The 15,108-nt window shown below is 61.3% G+C and overlaps 1 protein-coding gene across 1 annotated transcript in view; it reads left to right on the top strand.

Annotated features, from left to right (window-relative positions):
- The first annotated feature begins 4,535 nt into the window (after positions 1 to 4,535).
- The window catches only part of LOC133775995 (glutamate receptor ionotropic, delta-1), a 706,634-nt gene continuing 696,061 nt past the window's right edge, over positions 4,536 to 15,108 (top strand). Inside the window, exons 1-2 of the mRNA XM_062214629.1 lie at positions 4,536 to 4,614; positions 6,747 to 6,902. Of these exons, the coding sequence (XP_062070613.1) occupies positions 4,536 to 4,614; positions 6,747 to 6,902 (235 nt within the window). The remainder of the gene's footprint in view (positions 4,615 to 6,746; positions 6,903 to 15,108) is intronic.

Here is a 15,108-nt window from a genome sequence, read left to right as displayed (position 1 = left end):
CACCCAACCCCGCCCTCAGGAGAGCCAGGGGCTGAATCAATGGATGCTTTGAGTAATGGAGGGAGCCATACAAAACATGGGCAGCCCTGGGTAGCTAAAACTAAGCCCCCCTCCCCCGAGATGACCAAGAGTAAAAATAAGCCAAGACATACATACAGCGATAGAAAAGAAATGCAAATAGTGAAAGCAGAAGCGGAGAGCACAGGAAAAGTGAGGGGAAAGGGGCTGGCGAGAAGGCACAAGGAAGACAAAGCAGAGAGGAGCCGCTAATGTGCAACGAGGAGCCCTGGCCGCAGCTGCATTGGACGGAGCAGGTGCAGTCAGCAGCGAAGACTGGAGAGGAACCCCTGGCAGACTGGAGAGGAACCCCTGGCAGTTCCAGTCGGGGGAGGGGTCCCTGGAGCTCCCCGGTGGGGCCAAGCCTGGTGCTCAGGCTCCTTCCAAGACGCTGGCTGAATCCTCCCTGCTGGCTGGACGCCAGGACTTGGGCTGTCTTCTTCCTTGTGCACACAGCAGAGCTGGTCTTCCAGGCCGAAGTGGGCAGAGAGGCCCCTGGACTGTCCCCGTTGCTTTTTGGCCTGCATGCAGTGTCCTGGGCCCAGCTGTCCTGGAAACCCCAGGGGAGGGAGGGAGGAGCACCTGGGATCAGTGGGCTCCCTCAGAGGCACACGGTTGGGGAGGGGTGCCCGGCAGGGCTGGTTCTGCAGGCAGTTCCTGGCGCTGGCCCTGCGGGAGTCCGGGTGATTGGCAGGGGTGACAGGGAAAGCTGGGAGAAGGGAGGCTGTGTATTTGCAGCACAGACAAAGCTACAAGTGCCCGTCTGCCCGGACGCTTCACCAGGAGCCTCTATGGTGATCCGGTCCGGTCCAGCAACATCTCAGCGGACAGTCCCAAGAGGCCCAGCTTCTCCTTTTGCACCCTCCTTGCTCAGTTGCGTGTGTGGGAACACCATCTCCTGGGTTGGGACTAATGGACTCGGCGTTCATTCCTGGAAGCCTACCTTTGCACAGTGAGGAGCAAGCCGAGAGGACTCGCCTGGTGCCTGCGCCACTCATGCCTCGCTAAGGCTTCACTCTCTTTTCTGTGGAGTGGGCATACACCCCATGTCTCAGAGATGGCGAATTTATCTGCTCCATGAGGTCTCTGCGGTAGCGGTAGACTCGTTCACTGAGTTCAGTTGCTTCTCCTGGTTTTGGATCTTGGTTTGGGGGAGGAAGCTTTTGCTGTCCCAAGGGTTATCCACTCCAGAGGCTTAAGGGAGGCTGGACTGGGCAGGCCAGGATCAGAGTAACAAAGGCTTGACAAAGTGGACCCAGCCTCCTTAACGCCCCCCTGGGGCCTGGCAGTCCCAAGTTCAGGGGGCAGAGGGTTACAGGCATCCTGCTTAGGGGCTGGCACTCTGGCACAGCGGGTTAAGCCACCTCCTGTGACGCCGGCATCCCTAATGGGCACTGGTTCAAGTCCTGGCTGCTCCACTTCTGGTCCAGCTCCCTGCTAATGTGCTTGGGAAAGCAGTGGAAGATGGCCCCAAGTCCCTGGGCCCCTGCACCCACGTGGGAGACGCCACGAGGTTTCAGGCTGCTGGCTTTGGCCTGGCCCTGTCCCAGCCATTGCAGCCATTTGGAGAGTGAATCAGCAGATGGAAGAGCTCTCTCCCTCTCTCTCTCTCTCTCTCTCTCTGTCTCTCCCTCTCTCTATAACTCTGCCTTTCAAAATAATAAATTTTTTTAAAAAAATGTTCTGCCTAGAGGTGGCTCTGCATAGGTCTCCTGTGATCTCTGGGCATGTGTCCCAGTGCAAAGAAAAGTGGGGGCCACGTAGAGTGTCCCTGATGGCCAAGCAAGGAGTCTCTGGGGACCTCAAGTCCTTCTCAGGGAAGCTAGCTGGGCTGCTAGCTGTGTAGGGTTTCAGGATCAGCACCAGGGGCTGAGCACCTAAAGGTGGTGAATGAGCTTATCGTCTGGGAGCTGGAGGGGAGAAGGGGGCATGGAGGACAGGAGGTGAGAGTCACCCAGGACAGCAGGTGGCTCCACCTTGAATCATTACCCTCAGGTCCCAAGCCACGTGACCTCATCCAGACTGGAAGTTGCTAGACATTTTCCCGTGTGTGTGTGTGCGTGTGCGTGTGTGTTGTGTATGGGTGTGTATGTATGTGTGCACATGTGTGTGGTGTGTGTATGTGTATGTTGGTGGGTTGTGTTCCCAGCATCTGGAGATGCCCCACAACCCTGCTACTCCCAGTTAGGGAAACCTGCGTGGTGAATAGCCCCTAGCTGGGGGTGTCACAGGCCCATTCTGCCAACACACTGCAAGGCGCCAGACAAGGAGCTGCTCCGGGGTCTCAAACCCTGTGGCTCTCAGCCTCAGAGCTGAGCCCCTCCGGGACGGTCCCCATAGGAAGCACGCTGCTATATAATAAAGCCTCACCCTTTATTCCCCATCTCTCAGGGAATGGTGGGATTCTGTAAGAATGAGAGTTGCAGGCACGGAGGCTTTGGGACGGCTGGGCGGGGCAGCTCTCAGCACTCACACCCTCTAGCCTGGTTTCTTGAAGAAGTGGGGCTGTGTGAGCCCACAACCAATGTCGCAGCCCAGTCTCCGAGGACTTGAGTGGCCCTTCATCCTGGCCGTCGCTGCACCTGCCCTTGGGGTTCCTGGCTGTTTCCACCTGCTTCTGTTCGCCACCCGGATGACCCTGCTGGTCCTCTGGGCTTTCCAAGCCTCCACAGGTCCCTTTCCTGACTTCTCCTCCCTCTGCCTTTTCCAGGTAAACTTGGCAGTGAGTGGTGGGCAGCTTGGAGGACACACACACACACACACACTCACTCACCAGAGCTTAATGCCTGCAAGAACCGCCCTCTCCTCCCGTGGTAACCTCTTCTCCGCCATTAAAACTGGCACCTCCTCCAGGAAGCCAACACTGCTCTTCCTTCCAGACCCCGTCGGAGCTCAGGGCTCTCCTGCGCACACGCGGGTCATTCACAGTGGCCCCTTCTCATCTTCCAGTGCCCCGGTAGGGGTCTGCCTCTCTCACTGCGTCGGGTGCGCTAAGCCGCTCCAAGTCTCTCGCACCCAACGTACAGCCTGTCACTCTGCGGGGTTACGACGAGGCCAGCGGGCGCTTCGAGCAGCTCCTCGCACGAGGCTCTTCCCAGGCGCTCCCAGACCCCGCTTCCGCGGAACCCGGGTCCAGGAAGGCTCCGCTGTCTGCTCGAGATCCTGGGAGTGTCACGGGGAGCCCGGTCCGACCCGGACTTGGCGCGAGGGCTATGCGTCCGGCTCGTCTGGCCTGCCAGGCTCGATCCCACAACGGCGTCGCGCTGTTTGGTGGCGGCTGGCCGGAGGCGTGCGCCCGGCGGAGGAGGCTGCCCCGCTGGGCTCTGGCCGCCGGGCGCGGGCTGTTCGCCCGGGCTCGCGCGCGAAGGCGCCGTGCAGGGTCGGAGTCTGAGCCCGCCGGCCGCTTGGAAGGCTCCTCACGTCCAGGCGCCGCGGTCACGGCTGCGCCGGTTTCCGGCCATGAATTGGGCTTCAGAGTCCGAGCCTCCCGCCCGACTCGGGGCTGAGCGCACCGCTCGCGGCGCGGGGGATGGGCCTTCGCTGAGGTCCGCGCGGCCAGCCGGGGTTCGAGCCCGCAGCCGGGGCTCCCTCCGCCACGCTCGGACGCCACCGGCCCCCTTGGCTCCCCTGGCATCCCGGTGCCTGGCTCGGCGCCGCGCCCCCGTCTCTCTCCGGGATACCCAGGTCCTGCTCCGAGAAAGGGCTGTCTGTCCGGGTCCGGGGCATGACCCGAGACCCTCGGCGGCTGAGGTTGGCCGGGACCGGGGCAGTCGGGGGCCGTCCCTCCTTCTTCCTCTCGCCCCTGGCGATCCGGAGGAACAATGCCCGGGCCGCCACGTCTCTGAGCGCCACAGCCCGGGACGGTCCCCTCCGCCCTGCCGGCCTCCGAGCGTCCCCCGGGCCGGGAGCGCGGAGCGCCCGGCACCCCCTCCGAGCTGCGAGCGGGCGAGCGCAGCGCAGCGAGGCTGAGGCTGAGGCTCCGCAGTCACGTGGTGGCGAGGAGGGCGGAGGGGAGGAAGGCGGGCAGGGAGGAGGGGGAGTGGAGCCGAGGGGGAGGGGGAGGGGAGGGGGCGTCCTCCGCAGTTCGCTCCTCGCCGGGGCTCAGACACACCGTGAGCCCGGAGCCGCCGCGCCGGCCCGGCCGCCGCCGCCTCTGCCACCCCCGGAGCCGCTCGAGCCGCGGGAAGCGCCGCCGCCCCCGCCGCGGGCCGCCCCCGCCGCGCCGGCCTGGGCTCGGGCTGCCGGCGCCGCCGCAACCGCCGCCGGAGCCGGAGCGGGAGCCCGATTGCGCTGGGCTGGGCTGGGCTGGGCTGGGGCGGGCGCAGGGCGCAGGGGCGGGCGCGCGGGGGAAGACGCACGGGCGGGCTCGGCTCTGCTGGGGAGCGGCCCGGGACTGCACCGGGACCGGCGCCTCCCCGCTCCGCGCTGCCCTCGGCCTCGCCCCGGGCCCGGGCGGATGAGCCGCGCGCCCGGGGGACATGGAAGCGCTGACGCTGTGGCTTCTCCCCTGGATATGCCAGTGCGTGTCGGTGCGGGCCGACTCCATCATCCACATCGGTGAGCGCGGCTGGCGGCGGGGCCGAGGCGGGGTGGGGGCCCCTACGGCGCGGGGGTTGCACAGCGTCCAAACTTGGCGGTTCCCCGGGTCGAGGGGCTCGGCGGGCGGTGCTCCCCCGAAGGGCCGCGCCGCGCCGCCCCGCGGAGGAGCTGTGCGCGGGCCGCGCCGCGCTCCCGCGGGCGCCTCGCCGTTCCCTGGGGCTCCGCTCTGCGCGCGGGGCCCCGCGGCCTCTGCCGACACTTAGGGCCGCAGCTGCTGTGGGACGCGGGGAGGGACGCGCGTCGAGACCCGCGCCCTCCGGCGGGGCCGTCGGCGGGCTCGGGCGGGCCCTTGCGCGCAGCTCAGGGTAGCTGGGGGCCAGGGGGCGGGCAGGGCCCCCGAGACTCGCCAACTTGGCAGGGCAGGATCAAAGAGGCCGGACCGGGGCCGTGCGCGAGAGTGGGTGGGTGCCGTCAGCGTGTGTCGCGGCGGGTGCACCTGGCACCGCGTCGGTGTCCCTGCGAGAGGGCGTTGGAGTGTGCGGGGCCATCGGAGCGTGTGTTGGCGCGAGCACCACGGTCTGTCAGCCTGTTAGAGTGGACGCAGCGTCTGCCTGCTCCCCGGCGTGTGTCTGTGTAGCTCTCGGTGTGTGTGGGTGTGTGTGTGTATCTGGTTGTGGCTACTGCAGCCCAATCCTGGACAGGCTCAGAGTTTCGCGTGGTCCAAGTCTAGGGGGCCGGCAGACGGTCTGCGTGGAGGGAGCCAAGGGAAGCAGCGTGGGCAGCGGGGATGGGGTGAGGGGCGCTGGGCGGGAGGAGATGGACGGAGGGAGGGAGGGAAGCCGGAGAGAAGAGCGCGCGGGGAGGAAGGGGCGCGCCGAGGGGGAGTGGGCGGGAGTTGCGCGCTGCACGGGAGGAATCCCGGGAAGTTGGGCCGGGCTGGGGGCTGCGGGCAGTCGCTCTGGGGGCGCCCCTCCGCAGTCGCCGTTCCGGAAGTTGGGAAAGACCGGCGAGCCCAGGGAAACTGGGGGCTGGGAGGTGTGAGAGGCGGAGAAGGCGGGACACGCGGGCGGGAGGAGTCGGGTGGTGAGGGGCCGCCCCCCTCCCCATTGGGAGAACTGCATGGCCCCCCGCGGGGGTCGGCGGGCGCGGGTCTCGCGGTCAGCGGGCTCCGGGAGTGGCAAGGACCCGAGGAGGAGCGGGTGCTCCCTCCTGCCCTCGCCCTTCTGGCCCTCAGCTTGGGGGTTCACCAGGCCTAGTCTGGAGACCTCGGCCATGCTCCCGGCATATGTGGCGAGGCACGGCGCGGGTGGGGATTCGGAGCGGCCCAGGCTGCAGGGCCGGGCTCCGGCGGCCGATCCGGGGCTGCAAACGCAGGGTCTGTCGAAGCAGGGTTATGCGCGCAAAAAGCCAGCCGGAGGGCGCCCTGGAGGAGCTGTCCGCGGTTCTAGAAGGGCCTCCAAGAACAGCTTCTTCTGGGACCTTCGTCCCCACTGGATCAGAACGCGAGGGGCGTAGGAGGCAGTCCCTCCCCCTGCCCCCACAGGAAGAGGAAGCGCGGGAGATGGGAGGGAAGAGAGCAGGGGGCCGAGCCCCGCGCTGGGAGGGGAGCGTCGCGGCCATCCCCGCTGACAGCCAGCCAAGGCCCCGGGCCTGAGCAGTCCTCCTTGGCGCAGGTGAGCCTGCTTGGTTCGGCTCCACTCAGCAGGGGATGCACATGGCAGAAAGGAGGCACACTGCGTTCTGGAGTCGGGGTGGGGATACTGCCCTCCCCGGGAACTCTCAGGCTCCTGGGATGGGACTTACTAGGTCCACGTCGGGGCGGCTGGGTGCCACCTGAGGCCACCTCGGCTTGGCTCCGTCCACTGTGGCGTGGCTGGGACCTGTAGTGCCTGGGTTATGTGACACGGGTGTGACCTGGTGACGGCATGTGGGATGGGCGTGCGTAACTCATGTCAGCGGTGTGCACGTGCACGCCGGAGGGCAGCGCGGAGCACGCTCTGTACGCACTGAGCCGGCAGAGCCTAACCCGCCCAGACTTCCTAACCACCTGGGAACCGGCAGCCATCAGACCCCGGGGACGAGGGGAAGGCGCGCGCGCGGTGGGGGAGGCGCTTCTCCAGGCCTGGTCTTGACCCGTCCTCTCCCCCAAGGTGCCATCTTTGAGGAGAACGCAGCCAAGGACGACAGAGTGTTCCAGCTGGCTGTTTCCGACCTGAGCCTCAACGATGATATCCTGCAGAGTGAGAAGATCACCTACTCCATCAAGGTCATCGAGGCCAACAACCCGTTCCAGGCCGTGCAGGAAGGTGAGTGGCCGCTGTGCCCACGGCTCGCTGGGCCGCGCGGCCTGGACTCGCAGCGGCGACCGGCTCGGCTGCGCGGGCTAGGAGACTGAGGTGCAACCTGCGGTGGCGCACCTTCCTAGGCCCAGGCCGGCAGCGGCGCCTGGACTGCTGCGTGCGGAGGGGCTCTCGGACTCCGCTCTTTTCTGGCCTGGCAGGCGCGCGTGTGCGCTCCGCGCTCGCCGCGCAGGCGTGCGTGGCTCGGGGCGGTCTTTGTAGCTGGGGTGTTTGCGGGTGGGCGTGTCTGCGTGCCAGTTACCTGTGTGGAGCACGCCCGCCCGCCCGGTTCTTGGTGCGCCCGGGGTCTTCCTTGCCTGGAGCCGACGAGCGCCCAGCAGCCCGCGCCCGCATCGTCTGCCCTCTCCGGAGCGAGACTCGACTGGCGCCCTTCCGCGGCTCCGGGCCCCCCAGTTAGCTTCGGCCCTGCTTCGCCGCTGCGCTCCTCCTCCATCCAGGTTTGAACAGCCGGTTTCTCTCTCGCTGCCCACAAGGCGGGCGGAGGCGCCACCGCCTGGGCCGGAGGTGGGCGCTGTTTGCACAGGAAAGGAGCAGAGCTAGGCCGGGCCGGGCTGCGGGGAAATCCTTACTCGCCGTCTGCAGAGACTGAGGGGAAGGGCAGGCAGCCCCGGCAACAGGTATGCGGCGTGGGCGTCAGTGACCCAGCTGCCTCCCGCGCGCCTCGGCTCCCCAGGCGGCTCTCAAGGCTCCTCTCTGCCCCTGACGCAGGCCAGCGCGGGTCCCATTTCCTCCCGGTTTGCCTTCCTCCGCACACGGCCTGTGGGTTTGACTCTGAGACCGGCGCCCTGGAGCGCTGAGCGTAGAGGGGCATAGCCCCAGGAGACAGGGATTTTTTGCAGAAGGGACAGGGCCCTGGGTGCAGGGAGGAGGCGGCTGGCTGAGGGCTTGGGCCCAGCAGTCTCTAAAGCAGCAGACCAGACTCAGAAGTGCCTGCAGCCGCCCTGTCTTACCCATTGCCTGCCGTTTCCGGGAAGGCTGGTCTGAGTTCGAAAGGTCAAGGCTGTTTGGTGCCCGACGGAAGTCCTCGGCGGGCCTCCTGTTCTTGGCTGCAGCAGAAGTGAGCTGTGGTCCCAGCTCTGAGGAAGGGACCACCTTGGTGTGGGGTCTGAAGGCCCCAGGGTGCCTGGGAGGGTTTGTACAAGCCCAGAGTCTGAGTATTTTTGTTTGCAGGGAGTGGGGTGGTGCTCGGACAGGCGGTGCTGGGATCTGCTGCTTGCAGCTTGGCCTCGCCAGCTGTCCTTAGAGATATGGGCAGGAGGCGCTCCCGGGCTTCTATGGGGTCTGGTCGTGGCCCAGCAGCAGTCTCTAGAATGTCCCCGCGTCCCCGGGCTGCTTTTACGTGTGTCCTCAGTGCAACTCCTTGCCGATGTCCAGCCAGGCGAGAGGGAGCGACACTAACTGGAGTGGAGCTCTGGGTGACGCCGGTTTCTCTGGTGACGCGTCGCCATTTCCCAGCACTTCCTCGACGCTGTCCCCACACACCTTGTCTCTGCGTCCATTCTTTGTGTGGGGGAGCTGAAGGCACGGTCTGCACGTGCATTCTTCCAGCACGCAGGAGTCGCAGGTGTGGCGGGGACCCTGCCGGTGTGGCACAGCTGGGCAACATCCTTCCACTGACCTGTCTTGCTTGCTTGCTTCTCTGGAGTCCCCCTCTGCGGAGTTGAGTACGCCATGGGCATTCCTCTCCCCCTGGTGAAGCCCACACAGCAAGCAGCTCCTTTGGGAGAGGAGAAGGTGATCTCTCTGGGTTACCATGGCAGGCAGGTAGCACCTGTGGTTGGAGTGGGCAGCCTGTCCTCTGGGGCCCCGGGCTGTGGGGCCTGCAGGGGTCATCTCTGTTCAAAGGAGCAGCTGTCACACGGCTTCGGCGATTTTACCGTTTGGGAGTGACAAATGTTGTGGAAGTGCCGATTTGTTTTTAAAAGAGGAACCCCAAGTGTGGGCTGTTGCTTCAGTGTAAAATTTTGACTGTGATTAACTCATGAAACAATTTCAGCAACCCAAACAAAACATAGCTGGGGGCTATTCAGACTTCAGCCTCCTTGAAAGCCCTCCTCCCCCCACCCCTGGGGGGCTTTTCTGGTCAACATCCTGCTTTTCTGGGTGCTGTGTGTCATTGGTACAACTGGAAAGTGTCCGAGGCTTCAGGGGTGGTGGGTTGACAGGGTCTTACACTGGGTGATGGTGAAAGTTTCCGCACAGTTGAAACCACGGAGTAGTGACAGCGTCCGGGTTTGGAGACGCTGGTCAGGTTTTAAAGCCCATGCGTGGACATACCTTACGATGCCAAGGGCAGAAACCCACAGTATTAGCTCATGGCCTTGTGTAGCCTGTGGGTGCCTGTAGGGGAAGGGAGGGGCTGGTCCCTGGAGGGCCTCTGGGAAGGGCAGAACACAGCTGAGAATCCCCAAGCTTTGCCTGGGGCTCTGTGAGCAGGTGCTCAGCTCCCTGGGTATCCGTCTGTATGGTGGCCTTGTCCCCTGCGTGGTGGTTGGATGCTTTGTCCCCTGGGCCCGGACATTCACTGCAGTGGGACAGAGGTGGTACATTGCAGTGTAGGGAGAGGCTGGGCAGACTGGAGTCCTCACTGCGTGGGGACTCTGGGGGGATCTCCATCCTGTCTCAGATCTGTTAAAAGGGAATAATGGCAGTACTGGCCTCACAGGATTATCGTGAGCATTCAATGGGACGAGACATGTGTCAGTTGCTTGTGGAGGGCCAGCGGTGGGTGTTCAGGAACCGCCAGTTCCCTCCCTGTCCCTTGACCCAGCTCTGAATCCAGCTCAGCTTGTCTTAAGGCTGTTGGTATTTGCAGCTCTGTCATTTCTTAAGCCAGTGGATTCCTTGAGAGAGGACCCCACCTGACCTCTTCATTTTTAGCTTTTGCTTTCCCCTCCCCAATTATAAAAGCAATGCATTGCTACGATGAACATGTATTACGTTAAAAATCCAGAAATGAACAGGGTGGTGGGTGCCTATTGTATACAACAAGGAAGGTGCCGCAGCATCAAGGAGCAGAACAGAACTGTTCTGAATTCTACCATTGTGTTTCCTTCCAGTCTTTCTTTCCCTCCCATTGTGGCTGATAAGCCCCTATCCTGTTCAGTTGTATTTGCTGCTTTTGTTCGCTTACTAAGCGTTGACTGTTTCTGAAACCCCTGTGAGCTACTTGTAAACATTACTTTTAGTGGCTGTGTGTATATTTCAGTGTTCCAAAGCTACCTTTTTTTTTTTTTGGTAAAATAAGATCATTTATGCTGAGACCTGCAGAATTAAGTTATTACTGAAAAAACTGAATTGTAGTTGGCTAGGTTGGTCCTGCTCTGACTTCTGCGGGCAGGTACACATTGCTTAAAACACGTTCCTCTGGGACAGTTGGTCAGTTTATGTGAAAGAATGAATCACTTTTTAAAAAAGCATTTATTTATTTGAAAGGCAGACTGTCAGAGAGTGGGGGAGATGGAGAGAGAGAGACCTTCCTTCTGCTGGTTCACTCCCCAAATGGCCGCAACACTCAAGGCTGGGCCAGCAGCCAGGAATTCCATCCTGGTCTCTCACGTGGGTGGGGCAGGGGCCCAAGCACTTGGGCCATCCTCCACTACTTTCCCAGGTTGCATCAGCAGGGACCTGGATTGGAAGCAGAGCAGCCAGGGCTCGAACCTACTGTTGTCACCAGGTTGACTCCATGAATCACATTTAATAGGTTTTGATGAGGGTTGAAAAAGTTCATGGAAAGAGTGTGCAATGAAACAATTCTGCATGAAAAATTTTTTTTATTTGACAGGCAGAGTTAGAGAGAGAGAGAGAGAGAGAGAGAGAGAGAGAGAGAAAAGTCTTCCTTCCGTTGGTTCAGCCCCCAAATGGCCGCCACGGTCCGTGCTGCACCAATCCGAAGCCAGGAGCCATGTGCTTCCTCCTGGTCTCCCATGAGGGTGCAGGGCCCAAGCACTTGGGCCATCCTCTACTGCACTCCCAGGCCACAGCAGAGAGCTGGACTGGAAGAGGAGCAACCGGGACTAGAACCTGGTGCCTATATGGGATGCCAGCGCCGCAGGCAGAGGATTAACCAAGTGAGCTACGGCGCTGGCCTTCTGCATGAATTTTGAAAAAATGTTTTTAAATCTTTTTTTTTTTATGTTGACATGATAGTGACACAAGGAGAACAGTTTCAGTGTAGTTTATAGTTGCAATTCCAAGAATATAATGATATCCCCGTCCTTCTTCCCTCCCTAAGTGTTTTGCACCAAAACAAACTGATCTTTTAATGCCATGAACTTTTGGGAGCCCTCTCGGAGTGGCAGAGCAAGAGCACTTAGATTCTAAAAAGTGGCAGCCTGGATTTAACTGGCAAAGTCCCTGTTAGCAATTACTGAAAATTAGCGTTTTCGATATAAGACGAGATACTAAGTTGTATACAAAACTCGCATCTTCTTAAAGCCCATGCGGGTAGAAGATTGTATAAATGCGGAGAAGAGCCGGCTGAGCACGAGCCTCTCCCAGCGTTACCTGTTCCTGGGAGTCAAGATGGGTGTGCTGTCATAGCGTGGAGCGATTGCAGTTTAGGGAAGAGGCAGAAAAAAGGAACAGGTGTGAGGCAGGACTCCCCCAAGTTACCATAAGCGCAGCAGTGTTGTAGGAAGACAGGGTAAGAATTACCCAAGTGTCGCCGCTGTTCACATCAAACCCTGAAGGCATGGCATAAAGTGCGCAGGACGCACAGGGAGCAGGCAGGTGCCCTTGTGAAGGTCCTGGTCAGTTTATGTCTGTCGGTCGCCTCTTAGGTCAGCGTGCCCCGCATTTGCCGTGCAGGCGTTTCAGTCTTCTGCGGGAGGCCTCTCTCCTTGCTCTCTGATGCCTTTCTGTTCCTTCCTTGGCCTCCGATTGCAAGTACAGGTCCCACACAATCTCTGCCTTTGCTAAGTGTGACGGTTGTGTTGTGGCCACCATTGCCATCCACTCAGCTCATGATGCAAATCTGAGTGCCCGCGAGTCACTCGACAGCTCTGCAGATCAGAAGGCTGACACGCACCTCGCAGCACTAAAGCCAAGGAGTTGGCAGGGCAGGCACCTACTGGAGACACTGGGGTGGGCTGGCCTCCTGGCCTTCCCCAGCTGCCCTGAGGCTGCTGACCCCTGCCCCAGCTTCCCAGCCTGCTGTGGTGGCTTGGGCCCTTCTCATGGTCACAGCTCATTCGATCTCCCAGGGACCCCCTGTGATTGTATTGGGCCTGCCTGGGTGATCTAGAACGATCTCCTTGCTGATTTCCAACCTCAGTTCTGTGTTGCCACGTAGAACATCATGGTCACGGCCCTGGGAATTGGAACCCGGGGCCTCTTGAGGACCAATCGTCTGCTCCCACACTAGCACACCTGCCCGTGCCCGTTGTAGCCTGGGTGTGTGGTGGCCTGCACTTTCTCTCCCCCTTGAGTCTCTCCCCCATGGTTTGCTGCACTCTCCGCTGCTGGGTGGCATCCTCTCGGCTTCGCCAGGCCTGGTGGAGGGGCTTGGGACGGATGGCCATGTTGCTGTTTCTTGTGGCCTCACTGGGGAGGCGTCACACTGCAAGCTTGCTGGCCTGCACACACATGCACGCGTTCTCAGACCACCCGTTGGCTTCCTTCCCCAGGCCTGGAAGGTGTCCGTCTGTCCGGCCCCTCCTGGAGGAAGCTGCTGTGCGAGGGCAGACCTGGAAGCTTGTGTTGCCACGTGGGTCTGTGTGGTCTCCTTTTCTGCCTGGGCAGGCTCTCCCTCGGCATCTCACCCTCTGAGCCCCTGCCCTGTGCCCACTCGTGGCCCCGGTTGAGCTCCGTCTTGCTTTGCTGTGCTGTGTCCCACAGAGCTCTCCTCTTCCTGACCTCTCGGGGGCTGCTGTTAGTGATGTTTCCAGCAGGAAGTTGGCTGTGGATGAGGCTGCAGCCACTGTTGGCTCCTCAGTGTTTGGCTGGGGACGGAAGACCGTCTGTCCCCTCTGTGGAGTCCCTACAGGCTGGGGACTGTAGCCTGTCCCCGCTGAACTCGTGACTTCAGGGTTCTCCTTTGGTCTGGGGTCCCTCCTGTTCACGTGCACACACCTGCATATGATGGAACAAGGGGTCTGTCAGAGCCCCGCCTCTGAGAACTCACACACACATACACACACACGTGTGTGCAGGCAGATATATGAGCACGCCCCTGTGCACACGTGCACACACACCTGCATATGATGGAACAAGGGGTCTGTCGGAGCCCCGCCTCTGAGAACTCACACACACACACACATACACACACACATACGTGTGCAGGCATACATGTGAGCACGCCCATGTATACACGTGCACATGTATACATACCTGCATATGGTGGAACAAGGGGTCTGTCGGAGCCCCGCCTCTGAGAACTCACACACACACACACACATATACGTGTGCAGGCATACATGTGAGCACGCCCCTGTGCACACGCACACATGCACACATGCTACCGTTTTATAAACTCCTGCCCTACTCCCATCCTCCAGTTTTGTGAGGGACCTCGGTTCGGCGTTCCTGTTGTCCCAGCCTTGGCAGGGAGCACACGAGCACCCACCGAGCCCAGTGTGTGAGGAAGCCTTGAGTCTGGTGCGACACTTGTTCCCCTCGATGCAGCTGCACTGCTGCCACTCCCGGGCCGTTGACGCGGGGACTCTAACCACCTTCTGCCTTAGGAGCAAGTTGGGGCCGTTACTCCAGGTTTCTCTTGGAGGCCGGCTTAGCGCTCGCAGCCTCAGTCTTTCCAAATTCTTGGAGCTGCCAGGTCAAAGTCCCCCGGCCTTGTCCCCTCCAGAAGCTGTCTCCCGCCTCCCCTTGGCATCGTGTAAGATCATGGAGCATTTTGTCCACACCGCGTCTTCCCAAGCCATCTGAGACCCGGTTTGATGCCTGGGCGCCACCCTCCTTGGGCTTGCTGACCCAGAACTGTGGCTGTCTGGCCCTCGCCTTTGTGCTGGCCCTGGGACATCCTGTTATGTGTGTCGGGGTTGGCCAAGTCACGTGCAGCGGTAAAGAACACTCCCTGAGCTCAGTGGCTTCCCAGGACCACCGCTGACTTCCTGCACCTGCTGTCTACCATGCATGGGTCAGCTGGCTTCGGGCCTTGTGGTCACAGAGCTTGGCTGTTTCCAGTCACTGTGCCAGAGAGGGAGAGGGCTGGGGGTGGGGGCCCAGCCTGCTCATGGCCCAAGTCACCTCTGCTGTGACCGACTGCCCCAAGCCAGTCATGTGGCCCCAGCCGGTCCTAGGGCACCAAGGGAGCACAGTCCTACTATGTGCTCTGAGCTGGGAGACCTGGAAGTACTTGGTGAATATCACAACTGTCCGCTTCCTATTGGTGTCAGAATAGCCCTCCTGTTTCCTTAGTGACTTGCAAAGCAACAGCAGCGACAGCGGATGGAAAGGTTGGGTGTGGGGTCCTGGCCCACCCCCCACCCACGGTGCTCACCATTCCCTCTGGGCTTTCGCTTCCTGGTCCTCATGCCTGAACCTCAGGGCAGGCCTTTGGGGTGATGGGAGGCCAGAAGCCTGGCCCCCGCCTGGACAGCATGAACTGCCATCTCTCCTTGCCCCTGGATCTGCCAGTGCTGTGTTCGATTAACCAGGGTTGGGCAGGGCCCAGCTCTCAGCCTGGAGTTTGCTGAGCAGAGAGGTGGGGTCAGGGGCTGCAGAAGGGTCTTAGGGACGTGTTGGCCAAAGGATTCACAATTGTGGCCAAGCGCACGGACTAAGGTCAGGAGCTCCGTTGTCCAGGGTGGGGCTGGGTAACCTTGGAAGGTGCTCAGAGAGTGGGCATTAAGTGTTCTCGATGCAGGAAATGTTAACTCTGCAGGTAATGCATTTGTTAAGTAGCTACATTTAACCTCTGCACAGCATACATAGGCCTTATGCTGTGCCTTATAAACGCCCAGGGGTTTATATATCGACACAATTAGTTTGAGAGAAAAAAGAAAGAAAATGGCGAGTTCCAGGCCTGGTGGCCCTGGGCCAGCACCCGCGACCCCCTCCTTGTCCCTAGCTGGCTTGTGGCAAGTCTGCACTTTGCGTGGCCTCAGCCCTCATGGCCTGCAGCGGGCTGGGGCACACTGTTCGTCTCTGCCCTGGCTGGCCCGTGACAATCCCTCTCCCGGGGGCGCTGGCCTTG

This window comes from Lepus europaeus, chromosome 17 (genome assembly GCF_033115175.1).
Source record: "Lepus europaeus isolate LE1 chromosome 17, mLepTim1.pri, whole genome shotgun sequence".
NCBI classification, from domain to species: domain Eukaryota; kingdom Metazoa; phylum Chordata; class Mammalia; order Lagomorpha; family Leporidae; genus Lepus; species Lepus europaeus.
This window is presented reverse-complemented; position numbering and strand designations above follow the sequence as displayed.